The following is a 15,366-nucleotide window of genomic DNA, read 5'->3' on the forward strand; positions in this document are numbered from 1 at the left end:
AAGCATAACTTCCACTTAGAACTTCAGTTACAATTGATTGGCAGGATTTGTGGCTAGATATTGAAATAACATTTTGCCATAAAATTAATGTACTAACTTTAACAGTTTTTATTAGCTGATACAGGTAAAAAATAACCTAAACGAGAAGGAAAAGGTGAAAGAGTAAAGCTATGACTTTGATTGGACTCATCGACATTGTCTAGTGTTGGCTCATCATCTTCGTCCTCATCTTTGTGTTGGGAAGGGCGTAAGGACATTTTCTCATTACCCTGCAAAACACAAACCATGTAATGAGTAGAGATTAATTAAGTACTTTCTGTTAACAAGATCTAGTTGAGTGCTTTTGCTGTGCAAAATGTGTGGTAGTCGTTCTAGCTAAATGCAAACCCTTAAATTCATGAGGGTTATGTTTTAAAAATTTTCAACCTATTCCTTTTGTAAGTACAAACTCTTATTGATATATAAGATAACAAGATTCTAATTTTATTGGAAAAGCCAAGAAACATTAAAAATAAAAAATAAAAAATTCTAAATCTTAGAATTTTTGGGCTGGCTATGGACTTTTAGCAAATTAGTTAGGGTCAATTATATGTATTTTTTTCTATCATTTTATTATATTTTAAGTTTAATTACCTCCTCATTACAAGAACAACATAAAAATATTAAAAATTTACGCTATATTTTTTCCAGAATCATAACAACTAATGATACCCATGCATGGCAATTTGTGAAGCCATACACATTCCATTTTGTTAATTTCAATATTTAGTAGAAAGAGCTACGTTTAGTCGACAAAGATAGAATAATGGTGAATTTGATAATGGTTGATTCTCTTCTAGGCCTGTACCTCGAATTCTAATTAATATGTATTTTTAATATGATACCAGGAAAATTATATTATGAGTAATATTAGGATACTATAAATTCTACTTTAGAAATCTTATACTATATGTTAACTCTTAAATACAAAACAAAAAGTATTTAAAAAAAAAATTATTTCATATATTGTTGATTTGTTACTAATCACATTCATTACCACCTCAATTTTTAAGCATTTTTTTCCCTTTTTTTGCTGTTACCTTTCTCTGCGCTTTTCAAGAAAACATTGGATGGAAAACCTTCTTGCCATTGGAATTCCTGAAAATGGCAATGAAATTTAGGCTTTGTTAGATATATTCTAAGCTGTGACATTGAAATAAAAAATATAAAACGTGCTTGGAATGTAATTTAATGATGCATCCATACACAAAGTACAAGATTAGAAGAAAACTATGTCATTTACATGTGGTTTTATGTCAATAATAATTTTCAAAATCTGCAAATGAAATCGTGAACTATTAAAAAGCAATTAGTTGAAAGTTCAAGCACAACAGTTAAATAAAATATATGCTATTAGCACTGTAGGGAAATAGTTTGGGATTGGTTCATTCTCTTGAGCAATATGTATGGTATGTAAGTATGTTCTCTATAAAATTTTTAAGTTTTTAACACAAATTATATGGTTGAACATTTCTTGCATGCTCTAACTTGATCATGTAACTAATTATTTACTAAACATGACCTAATTAATCATTAATGATTGTGCTACAAATTATGATACCTTTTTCTAACTTGCTATTAATTGATGGTAAGTTGGATGGATGAGATGGTGTTCTCACTTCTGTTTTTGGCATTTCTGTGACAACAGGTTTTGACAAACAGCTTTGATTACCACCAGCAAGGAGCATAATTGCTTGGGCCTGCAATGAAAATGTGTGAGTAAATAATTTGTGTATAAAGAGAAAAAAACTTGTCTTCAAATCAGTGCTTTTGGATTAGTTTTTTACTTATTTATTGTTTTGAAAATAGAAAATATGCACTTGTAAATTAAAAAGAAAAATGTTAATGGGTACCTTTGTGCACTTGTTAAGGATGTTTTAAAAACCAATAAACAAATACTATTTAAATTAAAAGTGACTCGACTCCTTATGAAAAGTTAATTAATTATAATAAAATAAAAAATCAAACATAAAATATGATACTTTAAAAAGAAAACATAAACAAACAAGTTTTTTGTTGTTGTTGTTGTTGTTGTTGTTTAAACAAACAAGTTAAATAAAATCTCCAAATTAAAAAGCTAAAACAAACACTTTGATCTAGTGAAATTTTTTGGAGGACTTGAAAAGTATAAATAAGTTGCATACCTTGTCAATAGAAACATTGTCATAGACGTTAATAGCTCCATTGTAGAATATAGTGAGTTGTGATGTTGAAGACCTCCCATCCAGAGAATTTGATTGTAATGAATCAGTCCTATAAACATAAGAAGTACCTAAAGAGATCTTTTTTTTGACAAATGAAATTGTTATACAAATAATTTAACAAATGAAAAAAAAAATGTACCTAAGTACAGGAAGTAATGCTTGTTCTAGTAAAGAAGCAGGTCGATTCACATTAGAACCAAATTTAGGTGGCAATAAAGGGCGTAAAGTTCTCCTCTTGAAGGCTTCTGGCTCTTCCATGTTTGATTTACGTTTGTTCTGCTGAGATCTGGTGAGATATTTTTTAAACAAGCAAATAGTTTGAGACATGTCATATGATGTATCTGGGTTGGTCCTATTTTTTTCAGTGGTGAATTCAACATCTGAGTTTGAATCTTCTATTCTCTTGAAATCCTTTGTTCTACGAGTGCTGCAAGACATTTTGTCCACCCAAAACAAGGAGAATCCTATAGTCCTGTTCAGGAATTGAAAAAGATGATTTAAAATATATATATATATATATATGATAACATGGTACGAAAGTTTGCATGACAAAAGATTTTATCAATTAAACTAAATAGAATTTAGAACTAACCAATTATCATTTATTTTAAGTAAATGATAATAATCTAAAATTGTAATACTATAGCTGGACATAAATTTGTAATACTGACGATAGATTTGTCAAAATTTGCATCAAATTAAAAAATATTGAGTAGTGTAATATTGTTTAGAATTATACCAGGTGTAACTTGAACCCAACCTTATATATATATATATATATAGTAATCTCTCCAGTTTCTGGATTTTGAAATGTAATATATATTTTTCCCGCATATGTGCTATCACAGACTAAGGAGATCACTTGGGATTAAATTGTTAAACCATAGTTCTGCACGAGAGAGATGTGATGGCTCAAACATATATGCCAGAGAGAAGTTCTATTATCAAAAACATCTATAAATTGCAGTAAGAGTGAAGAAGACTAGACTTGGTATCATATGCAGTAGGCTTAAATTCCTTCACCCCCTTACATAATTGCGTGTATGTAGACAGCTTCTAGTACAACCATTACATCCAACGGATTTGAAGACTCATCAATAAAAGTAATTTTTCTAAAATATTTGAAAGAAAAATTAAGAAAATATATATCTAATTAGATTTGGCCTCAAAAGTTACACCATTCCCACCCCACCTCTAAATTAATATTATTTTTTAAAATTCCTTTATTACAAGAAAAATATATAAGACTTATTAGACATGTCTCTCTCTCTCTCTCTCTCTCAAAAGTTATTAGGTATAACAAAATGAAGTATTATAGAAGCCTACTTCAATTATTATCACATTATAAAATATATGCATCTTTCTTGTAAACCTCATAGTTGCGCAAGATGTGGAATGGGCCCATAAACATCTCTTCACTTCTTGATTGGATCTCTTTTCTAGGCTCTAGAGATGGTTTTGAATCCTCTTTTTTTTCTTTTTCTTTTTCTTTTTTATATCTTTTTTTTTCTCTTAGTTAATATAATCCTTATTTATCCAACCAAAAATATACAAGGTCTATAGTTTTAGAAAAATGGGTTGGGTTAACTAGCCGAAAATACAAAAATCTTGAGGCCTATTGACCAAGCTCACGAGTAGCTAAATTTGCCACCATACATTTTAACATATGTTTGGAACGGAGGAAGATGAGAAAGATCATCCAACACCCCTTTCCCTTTCCTCTCCTCTCCTTCCATCAACTCCCATCATCCAAACATAAGGTTAGAGAAGTCATAGGAAGCAAAATCCTTCCTAAGCTCCTTGACATTAATGATTGAAAGAATATTCAGCTGGACCAAAAGGCAGTGCAATACAAATTGGACCACATGTTATATAACATTTTCCCTATTGATGCTATATGTTCCTTTTGCCATGGTTCTCGTCGAGCCAGTAAGTATGCAATGGTTCTTATGAAAGGAAATGATAGAGAGTTAGAAGAGAGAGAGAGATGAACCTGAACAAGTTGGAGGACAAGTTGTCTCAGTGCCAAGAATTCTTGCTCAACTGGAAGGGGATCATGTGAGTGTGAGTGTGAGTGTGAGTGTGGGTATGTGTCTATATATTAATATATGTATGTATGCTGAGAAAGAGAGTAAGCTTAAGTGGGAATTCCGTCCAGGAAAAGTCAATAATATAGGTTGAGAATGCTTTCGATGTCTTCTAATCAAATTTAACCCATATAGATGTATCAATGTGAAAACTTGCCGTAGTCACTAGTCACCACTGAGTCCACCGTTTTCCATGTAATTTAAAGGGTAGACAACAAAACAGAAGGGTATCTTTACCATAACAATAAGTCTAGTACATGAGGCATGAGCACAAGAAATCTTTTAAATTAATAAGGTTTCTTTTAAAATTGATAAGGTGACACATTGGATTGGTATACATTACAATAAAATGAATTTTTAATATATAAGTTGATGTTTACTCCAAACTGATAATTACGCTTTATCATTACTTCAAGATAATAATTTTGGTTTTTGGTGTAAGCAAAATTCCAACCATGGTCATTTATTCAACGACAAGAGGCTTTATAATTTTTTTTATAGATATGATAGATTTTTTTACCAACTTTACTAATTGAGTCAATTAAAATCAAATTAAAATGATGTTAATAGTAGGTCATGTAAATGTGATATTGCATCAATAATAATTTACCTTTTTAAGAAAAATTATCTTATGAGACAGTCTTATAAGACATTTCTCTCAAAATATATGTAAATTTCACAAATTATAAGAAAGATGTCTCATAAGTCTGTGTAGATTCCACGTATTGTGAATAAAATGTTTCATAAAATGGTCTAATGAGATACCTTCTCTGCCAATAGGTTGTGAAAAAAGTTTGAAAAAGTTTGTCTTTTTGACATCTCTATTTGTCATTGAAAGCTCCAAAGCACACTAGAAGGTCCAATGCATTTCCTAGTGAGAAAAACAATTTCCTTGTCATGTTTTGCAGCAATTCTAGCTTTTGGAAGGTAATGGTGAGAGAATTTTATACCCGTGAACCGTTTTGATTTTGAGGGTATTGAAAAGAACGTGCACGTGAAATTCAAATGTGTTTTTCATGTCCCCATAATCGTAGGGCCAACGAGAAAGACACCTTCTAAAATCTATAATAATTTAGTTTGTATAAATTGGCGTATTTTATTGGCTTCATCTATATGAAGACAGCTTCCCAAAAAAATCTATATGAAAAATGACAATGCACAAGGAATTCAAGTCGGGCAATTCAAGAATGCCCCTGATATATATATATTTTTAAATGGAATGAACTTTAAAAATATAATTGTACTTTTACACAATAACTAAAAAAGCTGTTATAAAATGATAAAAATAAACCCATTCAAGAGCACACAAGATAACCAAAGTGATAAATGATAGCCTAGTTAATTCCTTTTTTTTCTTTTTTGATAGGGCTAGTTAATTCCATTGAAAATTAAGATTGTTACAATGGCAATTACAGAATTTCTACCTATAGTTGGAATGCCTATTGCATATATTACACTTGCCCAAAAAATATGGCCTATCATTTTCAATCACCATAAGCAAAAGATTGAAAATTGACCCAGTGTCTTGAAGGATCACAAGCCAACTTAGCTTGGTCTAAATCAAACTGAAGAGGGAAAAAAAAAAACTATTAACAAATAAATAGTAAAAAAAATTAAAATTAAAAAAAAAAATGGTAAGATCATCTAATAATTGTGTTGTGTAGCCCACTTTATCCCTTTGGAAGTTGATAGTGTTGTCTATAACAATACACAATCAGCTAGGAAATTAAGATGTCTCATGTTCCTCAAAAAAAAAAAAGAAAAAAAAAAAGATGCCTCTTGAAAGTTTCGTTCAAGTCATGAAAAGGGCATGTCATAGTAGAGATTAAAATATAAATCCCTACAATCCTATACAAAAATGTGAACCATTCATCAAGTTGCATTCAGGCTGACCTCCCAACTTCAACTTGGATAAATGCTTAGCCAAGAATATGGACTTCAGAAGATCACCCCATAAAAGACGGAATTTTACAACATGTTTGGATGGAGATAGAGAAAAAGAGCTTAGAGGGAAAGGTGACCGAAATATAATAATTTTAGTACATTACAGTCACTTTTCCCCTGACTCTCCTATCCTCTCCCTCCGCTCTGTTCCAAACACACCCTTAGGAATTAAGCACTTGTTTTTCCTCTGATGAATAGGGAATTAATCACTTAACCAAGGAATGAGACATTTTGGGTATTTATGAGCTCTCATTGTGTAGCCCTTATGAGAAAAATGGGCTTTGCAATTAGCATTCACTAAGAGGCTCCCAGTATCATCCATGTTTTTATCCAGGCCACAGCCTAGTTTCATAATAAGCCGCCATAATTTTAAGGAGCACTTCCTACTTTGAGTTGTGGGAGGATTAAGGTAAATTTTTGGATTGGAAAAAACTTAGATATAACTCCTTAAGAGTTGTATGCTAAGTTTCCTAATTAAATTCAACCATGTGTTTTGCCAACAAGCTATGTGGTTAATTGTCCTTGGCAAAAATAACACTATTTGTGTGGCATAAAAGTCAAACAACCACATGGTTAAATTTAATTGGAAAACATCTAAGGAATTGTATCAAAGTTTTGCCTTCTTGTATACACACTTTTAATTGATGAGTAAACTTAAGCTTTTAACAATTCCAATGGAGTACACTCAAAAGGAGTTTCATAGTCACTTATCATCAATTTTAGGACTACTTTCAGAATCTGATGGGTTCTTGTATCTCCAAAGGAAACCCAAACTGCTACCCATCACATTCATTACCACAGCAGACACAGCTGGAGGTACCGCAACCATTGGCGAGGAAAAATGGGAGGTTGCTAAAACCACACCTAAGGAAGAATTTTGCATGCCAACCTGCAAGGAAGTGTCAATCAATGAAAATTATTGATTGGTATTACCATAAGCTATTGCCATTACAGATACACTGGAGGCATTGCTTAGTTACAATTTTTTTCATTAGACTTAGACATTCCATTCTGATCTTAAGGAAAAAAAAAACTGAAGACTTGAAATGAAGTTTAAAAAATTGTTCCATAAAAGAACACAAGGAAAATATTGTGACATTTAAAATTATCAATTTTAGCAGGGAACAAAAGCAAGAATTTTAAATGCAACCGGTTTGACATTCTATTGCATATACCTCAATTGATATTGATCGCCGTTGGGGTTCTTTAAACCCACAAATAGTTGCCGATATATACCTGCAGTTAAAAGCCCCATCAATTGTATGCTATCACTATTGAAGCAACCAAAGGTGGTTAATACTAACACAAATTTTACATGATAAATAATAATTTTAAGTTAGCTATATTAGCTGAATTTATGAACCTCTATGTTAATAAAAAAAACACCATCTATATCTTGCATCATATATTTAGTGGCAAGTAACAAATGCACATATGAAGAAGAGGATAGAGATATAACATGAATCTAATTAAACTTTGTATTTTGTTGCAATGATGTTGCACTTCACAGGGACATATCACAGGTCTAGACTATTCGGTTTTAGTAAATTGCAGTACTCAAATTCATTAAATAGTGGGTTTTTTCCTGAGTTATTTTTGTACTCAATGAAACTATAGTTAACATGAACATGAAGCAAACCATATGTTATGCCAAGAAAACACACACACACACACAAAGCTCAAAAACTAATCAGACCTGCACTAGTTACAGACTGAAACAAATATATGCATCACTATCATATTGACAAACGAAGTGTACATTAACAGATTAAAGTCATCAAATGAAGGGTAACACTTACCCCACAAAGAAACCAACATAATGTAATAATGCCACAGCAAGCATTACAACCCCCAGTTCACCAGATAATATTGCTTGAGCTTGGCGTAGTGGAGAGAGATCAGATGTCAATGATGCACCAACCATTGAATTGAGAAGAACAATATTTTCTGAAAATACACTGCCCGCCGAAAAAGCATGGTTACATGCATCAGAGTTATCACATCTAAAAAGAAGTATTTTCAAGACAACTGGTTAAGTCAAAACCTGCATGCGAGTAATGATGAAGCCAAAACAGCAAAAAGTGGGGTGAAAGGTGTCACAATTTTCACAACAGCAGGAAATGCACTCTGTATATAAGCACCTAACAGAATAGGTGCGACCACCACCTAGACAGGATAAATAAAGACCACTATGTCATCCATACATGATTTTATATAATTGAAGCTAATTTAGATTTCAGTTCACCTGCAGGGTGCTGATGGAAAGTTGAATAGCATCTACAGGAACTAAAGTTCCTGCTAGTATCTTTGTCAAGAAAGGAGTCAGAAGCACTGCTCCAAGAGTAGTGCACGCTGTCACGATAATAGACAATGGAACATCCCCTCGAGCAATCAAGGTCACCTGAAACAATACACAAACAGAAGTAAATTGGAATCTCATAAAATTGAAGACCTTGCGTTGTAGACGTAATTTATTTAACTTTCCATATCAATTAGAAATAAAATCCCCATCCATTTAACTGAATTACCAAATTATAATGGATTCTCAATTCATTTGGCTTCAACAACACTACAATCAGTTTGTCAAGCTTCTAAGTATCTAGATCTTGAAAGCGAAGAGGGAGGGGGGGAGTGCTACTACTAAAATAAAATCAAGTAATGTAGTGGATTTAAGTCTTTTAAAATGAACTTTTATCAATTATAACCATCCCAATGATTGCAAGCTATCAAACTGAGCTCACCACTCTACTTGTTCGAGAAAATTGTCAGATCTTGCTCTCTAAAAGAAAGAGGTTAATTGTTCAACATAATTCCAATTTAAATTGGAATTCGGACAAGTAAGTATGGCAACTCTACCTAAGTTTCCTGCCTGGACCAGATGTTACCTATCAAATATAGACTTTAAGAAATCTATATTGATGCCAGCAAGGAGTGATATGTTTCAGATTGACATCATACTTAAAATATAAGAAGTTCAGAAACAATATAAACTAACTGTGGGAAAGGATATCATATTCCACTACTTTACATAACATATGCTCAAGATTGAGCAAAAGGGGGAAAAAGTATTTTAGTTGTATAGATATATAAGCAACTTGAAAATACATCTTTAGTTTCCACTCTACTTCTATTTGTAAGATACCTAGCTAAACATGCACTCCCAAGAAGAATTGACAGAGTCGTGTATCCATCAAGTTGGAGATATGTAAGCCCACTATAATTTGAGATCCATAATAGAAGCTTTGCTACCATATGTTTAGAACTGTGAAGAAAAGTATTCATAAATTCAAAAAATTTTAAGATTAATATCAGTTCTATCACAGGAATGCTTTGCCGCTTTATGACATTAATACTCGGTAAACAAACGGGATAACGATAAACATCAATTTTCTTTGTGATGCATGTGTTTGTCACAATATATAGTATTATTTCCCCACCATCCATTGAACTTAACATTGGAATCCTACAGGAAATTAAGGACATAGAAAGGACTAGATGATCCCAAACATTTGGAACACGCATTAGTTGGGCTAAAAGTTGAAATTGTGGTCCATACCTTAAAAGCATGGGTACAAACATCGGTAAACTTCTTCAAATGGCAAATGTTATGCCCAACAATAAAGTTTACAATCTTGTAGAACTCTAACAGCTTGATTTTATACTCATAATTATACAGATATCTGCATACTTCTATAGCAGCTGAAGGTGACCCTAACACAATGCCTGATGCTATGGTTTAAATTTTATTAAAAGCCCATTTGTAAAAGAATATATCTACTTGAAAATGAGCCATGAAAAATAACAAAAAACAGGTTGGTACTCTTAAGAGACAACTAGATGCAGAAGACTCTTGTTGAATAAGATTATGAGGTGGGGTTAATATAGTAATCATGGAAGTTTGTGATTCTTGTATGAGTTGGAGCATGGTCAAGGCCTCAGGAGCTTTTGTTAAATGATAGGGAGAGCTTAAAGCCCATAATATGCATGGACAAGGGCTCTTTTGTGCCGAATCGTTGGCTAATACTACTCTCAACCATTTGCTTGGGCTATTGGCTAACAATTCACCTCCTGAAGACCTAAATTTTATTATATCTGGTGAGTGTTCTAGAGTTGTGAGACCCAGGCTTTCGTTGTAGGGCCCAATGCTCTTTAAAGTACTCCATAAAGAAAATACAGGAAACAAACAACCAGCAGGTACTCAGCCTAACAGGAAATACGTTTTTTATAGTGGAAAATTGCTAATTCCACAACCATGGCAGGCCTTTTTAAAAAAAAAAAAAAATTCAATATAAAAAGACTGCAATATCTTTTCATCTCATGACCATTTGCCCTCTATATCTCTATCTGAACGACCAGTCTTGGAGATGTAAAGGATTTGCATTGACTTTCTTAATGAATCTATGGTTAGCTACATAACATTCCTAACTGGGAAGTAAGTCCCATAAGGGCTATCAAGTTTCTCCTGCCTCAATTTCTACCTCTTGGAATGTGCTAGAATCTAAAGAGAATGATCATTAGAAAGTAGTAAAAACACATCTTCCTAATTAGGGCATAAATGACTCTGTAAAACAGCTTTGCATACAAATTTCAGTATATAAGTTGAGAAAAAGAACAATGTAAGGGAAATAAAGGTAATCATACCACGTTGGAGGCGGTACCTCCAGGGCAACAACCAAGCAATATTAAACCAACTGAAAGAGAAGGTGAAAGCCCCAAGATTTTACTAATAGCAAATGCAGAGGCTGGCATAATTGTATACTGAGCAACACAACCGAACAATATCTGAAGAAAAGGTCAAAGCAACAAACTCAGAAACTGGAAAATCATATTCAAGAACAGACATCAAGCTAGTGCTTCATTAAAATCTTGACACTCCTTAAGAAATCAATGAAAGCCATCAATAAGAATATATGAGCACTTAAAAAAATTTAATCTGATTATGCAATGATCTAAGGTTTCATTTAGATGGAGGCATTTGAAGTGATCGATTTGCATTTCGATTTTTAGTTTAAATGACAAATTTTTCTGTTGATGAAATTCACGGATGGATGTAAGCTTTACTAATATATGGATTTGAAATTTTTTGGTATAAGATGTTATTCCAAATCTATAACATCCCAAGCGTTTTTGTCAGAGCAAATCCTCATAGCTCAAACACATCATATACTGTTAAAATTCATATCAAGCAATTTATACTAGTAACTATTCTTCAAATCCTATTTAACTTTTTTAAATGAGCAAATGGATTGGTGTGAAACCAGTTTCACATGGACTCTCCACCACTAATATCACTGTTATTAAGCAACAATCATAACATGTCAGCAGTAGTGGAAAATTTTGTATCACTAGACATATTTCCTTGAATGCAAATGCAGCCTTAAGGAAAACAAGCAAAAGGGTTTAGGCATTAGTATTTATGGAACTATATGCAGAAAATATGTTAGCTGACTTATCTCCCAATTAAATATTCAATTCAATAACGAATTCCCATTTAATTAATTTCCTGAAACTGTTCAGATTAACAAAGGCTTATAGTAACAATTACAATATTCCAAACAACGGACAAAAGTCCATGCAATGTAATGCAAAATGATACTGCAGCAATGTCTTTCACTCACACATAAAATTGAATTCCATATCTTCCAACTTGCTCAATTTCAGGAACTTCTATAAAAACCAACTCAAAGTTTCCAATACTAAGCATACCCATATCTCAAATTTCACCAAGAACCCAAATTTACATGCAACTTCATAACACATTGCCTCAAAATATTTACAAGCATTTTGAACAAAAATCAAAACTTACTGAGAGTGGCCTTTGCAAGAACAGGCGGATCATGTCCTTGAACTCCAAAGTGAGACCCATTGCCAACATAATCAATCCAAGAGCTAAGCTATATGAAGTTGGGCCTCTACTCACAAACCATGCAAAAGTAGATGGCTTTACACAAGCAACAAACCATCCGACAATCACGTAAAGAGGGTACAAGCTAGCTGCAGTAGCCAAAAAGTTTTCCCAACTGGGTTTTGCTGGAGTGACTGGTGAATGTTCAGAATTTCCATTAACAGCTCTGATTATGGGTAAAGTTCGGGGCTTTGCAGTATATAACAAGTTTTCCCATCTGGGTTTTCCATGAACGGCTGTGATAGTGAGTAAATTTGTGGGCTTTGGTGGAAAAGAAATGGTGGGTGCTTTGGTTGTGAGTATGACTCTGGAAATTCTTTGGTTGGTTTTTGGGGGTGAAGTGAAGGGACTGAGTCTTGAATAGAGGGACATGGTTGATCGATGAGGAAGTGGGAGACAGTACAATGAGGTTTTAGATTTGTATAGACTTCAGAGTGTTTTGAATTTCTGTTCCTTGGAATCTCAATGACACCATGACAGTGGTGTTGCATTTTGATGGGGAGGTGAGCTTTGTATTTTGATACTATAAAATCATAGATCCACATACAAGCCAATTAAAGAGGGCCAGGGGGAATCCAAGCGGCAAAATGATATTTTTGCCATATGTGGCAACTTTGCCAGTTCACAGCACGTGAGTGATGAGTTTGTGTGGTAGCCTAGCCATGCCTTCCCATTCAATAATTTATTATTATTTTTTTCCCCCAATTATTGATTTGGTATTGCGTACTATGATATGTTGTAATTAGTTGATAATAAAATGGATTTGGTTAATGTTTACCCCTTGTGCAGTTAGAATATATATTAATCATTAATTTTATGAAATTATTTATAAAAAATTTTAAAAGAATTGTTAAAAATTTTAGTTACTTTTTTTTTATAAAAATTTTTTAAAAATATTTTATTAATGAATGCTCTAAAATATACGTTAATAAAACCCTAATAAAAATTATATAAATAAGAAAAAATGATGATGTAATGTTGCTTAAATTATAATTTATGACTTAATAAATTTTGAAAGATTTTTTTTTTCTTAAACATTATTTATTTCAAAATTTGAGTTAATATATTTTGGTGAAATGGAGGGGAGAAAGAAAATTTTTTTTGAAGGAAACATAGATTTTAATTTGATTGGTAAAATATAGGGGAAGAGAAAGTAAATGAAAAAAAGAGAAGAGAAGAAGATGGGAAAATAAGATTTCATTTTTCATAATATTTACTTACAACAAAAAAGGTGGGAGTAAATAAATTCTCTGGCGAATTTATTTTTACGAAAAATAAATTTTGAAATTTAAACAATTAATCAAAAACAAATTAAGCACAAAGACCCATCTACGTGTAAAACTCAGCTTATATATCATATCATATTATATATAATAAAAGTTGAGCTTAGACGCCGTGGTTGCACTAAGTGGCGGCACCAAATTGCAGAAAGTTAGGCTTAGACGCAGTGGTTGCGCCAAGTGGCGGCACCAGATTGCAGAAATTTTCTTAAATTTTTAGATTTTAAGAAAAAGTATATATAAGTTTTCTTCAACTATAATTTCTAAGTAGATAAAAATCTTAATTTGATTAAAGTTGAATTACACTTGCTGTAAAATTCAAGAAAAATCAAAGAATTTTTTAAAATAAAAATAAAAATTAAATATTATGTATATCACTATATCTTATTATAATTAGGATTTTTTTAAAATAAAAATAAAAATTAAATATTATGTATATCACTATATCTTATTTTAATTAGAATTAACGTGTTTGTAGTTATCCCATGAAAAAAATAGAATAAAAAATGTCATATTTTTATGGATAGAATGAAGAAAAAAATGTTGATATCAACATAATGTAAAAAAAATAAAAAAATAAAAACACGTGAATGAGGCAATAAGGAGATAAGATAGAGTTTTTTTTTTTTTTTTTTTTTTTTTTTTAAAAAAAAAAAAAAAAAAAAAAACGTGATTGATCTGTAAGGAAATAGGATATGATATGATATATATATATATATATTTTATTAAAACCTATTTATCAAATGTAGAAATTTGAAAACAAAATAAAATAAATACACCAAGAACAAAACTAATTTATCGTAAGAAGTGATAAAACAATAGAAGAAAGGTTGATAAGAACAAATAATATGTTATATTTATCTAAAAAATCATTGTATTAAAATAAAATAAAAACTCACAAAGAAGAAGAAGTTGTTATCAACATAACTTTATCCAACGAAATTATAAAGCAACTAAAGAAAAGTACAACTAATTTGTAATAATCTTTTCCAAAAAAATTGTACGGTTTCTTTATCTTAAAATTCTATATCAATTAGGTTATGTTCCATCTACTTTGCATGGGCAAAAATTGTTTATTGTATCTAGTGAATCTAAGATAATAGATGTTATGCTATCACAAAAGGTAGGTACAATCTAGATGCAATTTGTAACATTAAGATGGAAAGGTAAGGAAATTTGTTATTAATATGTTCTATCTATCACCCTATCACAATCTCAGTCCAACAACAAATAACAAAGGTTAGTGATTCTCATACTTATTTTTTATTAATAGGAATTGAAAGCTAATTCTTAGTACTTTTGAAATAGTGTTGTTTTTCATTATGGAGCCAAATATTGTTGTTTTTCATTAGGGGATCGGATCTCTTAAAGGATCGATGAAATTCATGTTCCATTCGCTTTCTTTTATATGGTTTTAGATCTATTATTTTATTTTTATTTTAGTTTTGTCATAGGAAACTCTTAAATTGACACTAAATTCAAAGGTTGTATAATATATGGTTCTATTTTTAATTTAGTTTATTTTTCTTTCTGATTTATATTTTCAATTTTAGCTATTGGTATATGTTTCATTCCATTTGTTATATGTTGTAATAGTTTTTTCTTAAAATTTATTTTCGATTTTTTCATAGGTGATTCCAAGCAAGCATCCTATAAAACTTTTGAAGACTCCTAAATTGACATACAATTCAAAGGTTGTAATCTATGTTATTCTATTTTTTTTTAACTTAGATTTTAATTTCTTTCTGATTTGTATTTTCAATTTTAGTTATTGCTATATAAATTTTATTTTATATTTTCTTTTCTTTTCTTTTTCAATGTTGTCGTGGAAGATTCCATGGGTTCTAAGATTGTTGAATACTCTTGACACTCAATCCCAAGGATGTAAAGAAAAGGTGTATAGGCTT

At 31.4% G+C, this 15,366-nt stretch overlaps 2 protein-coding genes across 2 annotated transcripts; both read right to left on the reverse strand.

The window, feature by feature from the left end:
* LOC112020895 (protein TIFY 7) lies at window positions 1-4,460 on the reverse strand. Its single transcript, XM_024053464.2, has 6 exons — window positions 4,237-4,460; window positions 2,383-2,715; window positions 2,184-2,292; window positions 1,601-1,739; window positions 1,080-1,137; window positions 1-269 (listed from the first exon to the last, which is right to left on the reverse strand). The coding sequence occupies exons 2-6, from the start codon at window positions 2,679-2,681 to the stop codon at window positions 200-202; spliced, it is 675 nt and encodes a 224-aa protein (XP_023909232.1). The 5' UTR covers window positions 2,682-2,715; window positions 4,237-4,460; the 3' UTR covers window positions 1-199.
* A 1,507-nt stretch (window positions 4,461-5,967) lies between these two features.
* LOC112020909 (probable sodium/metabolite cotransporter BASS1, chloroplastic) lies at window positions 5,968-12,730 on the reverse strand. The gene is made up of 7 exons (XM_024053481.2): window positions 12,081-12,730; window positions 10,916-11,056; window positions 8,520-8,675; window positions 8,319-8,440; window positions 8,074-8,232; window positions 7,450-7,510; window positions 5,968-7,163 (listed from the first exon to the last, which is right to left on the reverse strand). The coding sequence occupies exons 1-7, from the start codon at window positions 12,549-12,551 to the stop codon at window positions 6,978-6,980; spliced, it is 1,296 nt and encodes a 431-aa protein (XP_023909249.1). The 5' UTR covers window positions 12,552-12,730; the 3' UTR covers window positions 5,968-6,977.
* Window positions 12,731-15,366: the final 2,636 nt, after the last annotated feature.

The sequence above is a fragment of the Quercus suber genome, unplaced genomic scaffold (genome assembly GCF_002906115.3).
Source record: "Quercus suber isolate HL8 unplaced genomic scaffold, Cork oak 2.0 scaffold_61, whole genome shotgun sequence".
In the NCBI taxonomy this organism is placed as follows: domain Eukaryota; kingdom Viridiplantae; phylum Streptophyta; class Magnoliopsida; order Fagales; family Fagaceae; genus Quercus; species Quercus suber.

Bases quoted from the DNA above. Each gene is read 5' to 3' on its own strand.
- LOC112020909 (XM_024053481.2), bottom strand. From the start codon at position 12,551: ATGTCCCTCTATTCAAGACTCAGTCCCTTCACTTCACCCCCAAAAACC. The intron at 8,441-8,519 runs GTGAACTGAAAT...TATCCTGTCTAG, and splicing joins TTTCCATCAGCACCCTGCAG to GTGGTGGTCGCACCTATTCT. The intron at 7,511-8,073 runs GTAAGTGTTACC...TTTTAACTGCAG, and splicing joins TATGTTGGTTTCTTTGTGGG to GTATATATCGGCAACTATTT.
- LOC112020895 (XM_024053464.2), bottom strand. From the start codon at position 2,681: ATGTCTTGCAGCACTCGTAGAACAAAGGATTTCAAGAGAATAGAAGAT. The intron at 2,293-2,382 runs GTACATTTTTTT...TTATGTTTATAG, and splicing joins GCATTACTTCCTGTACTTAG to GACTGATTCATTACAATCAA. The intron at 1,740-2,183 runs GTATGCAACTTA...TTTTCATTGCAG, and splicing joins ACAATGTTTCTATTGACAAG to GCCCAAGCAATTATGCTCCT.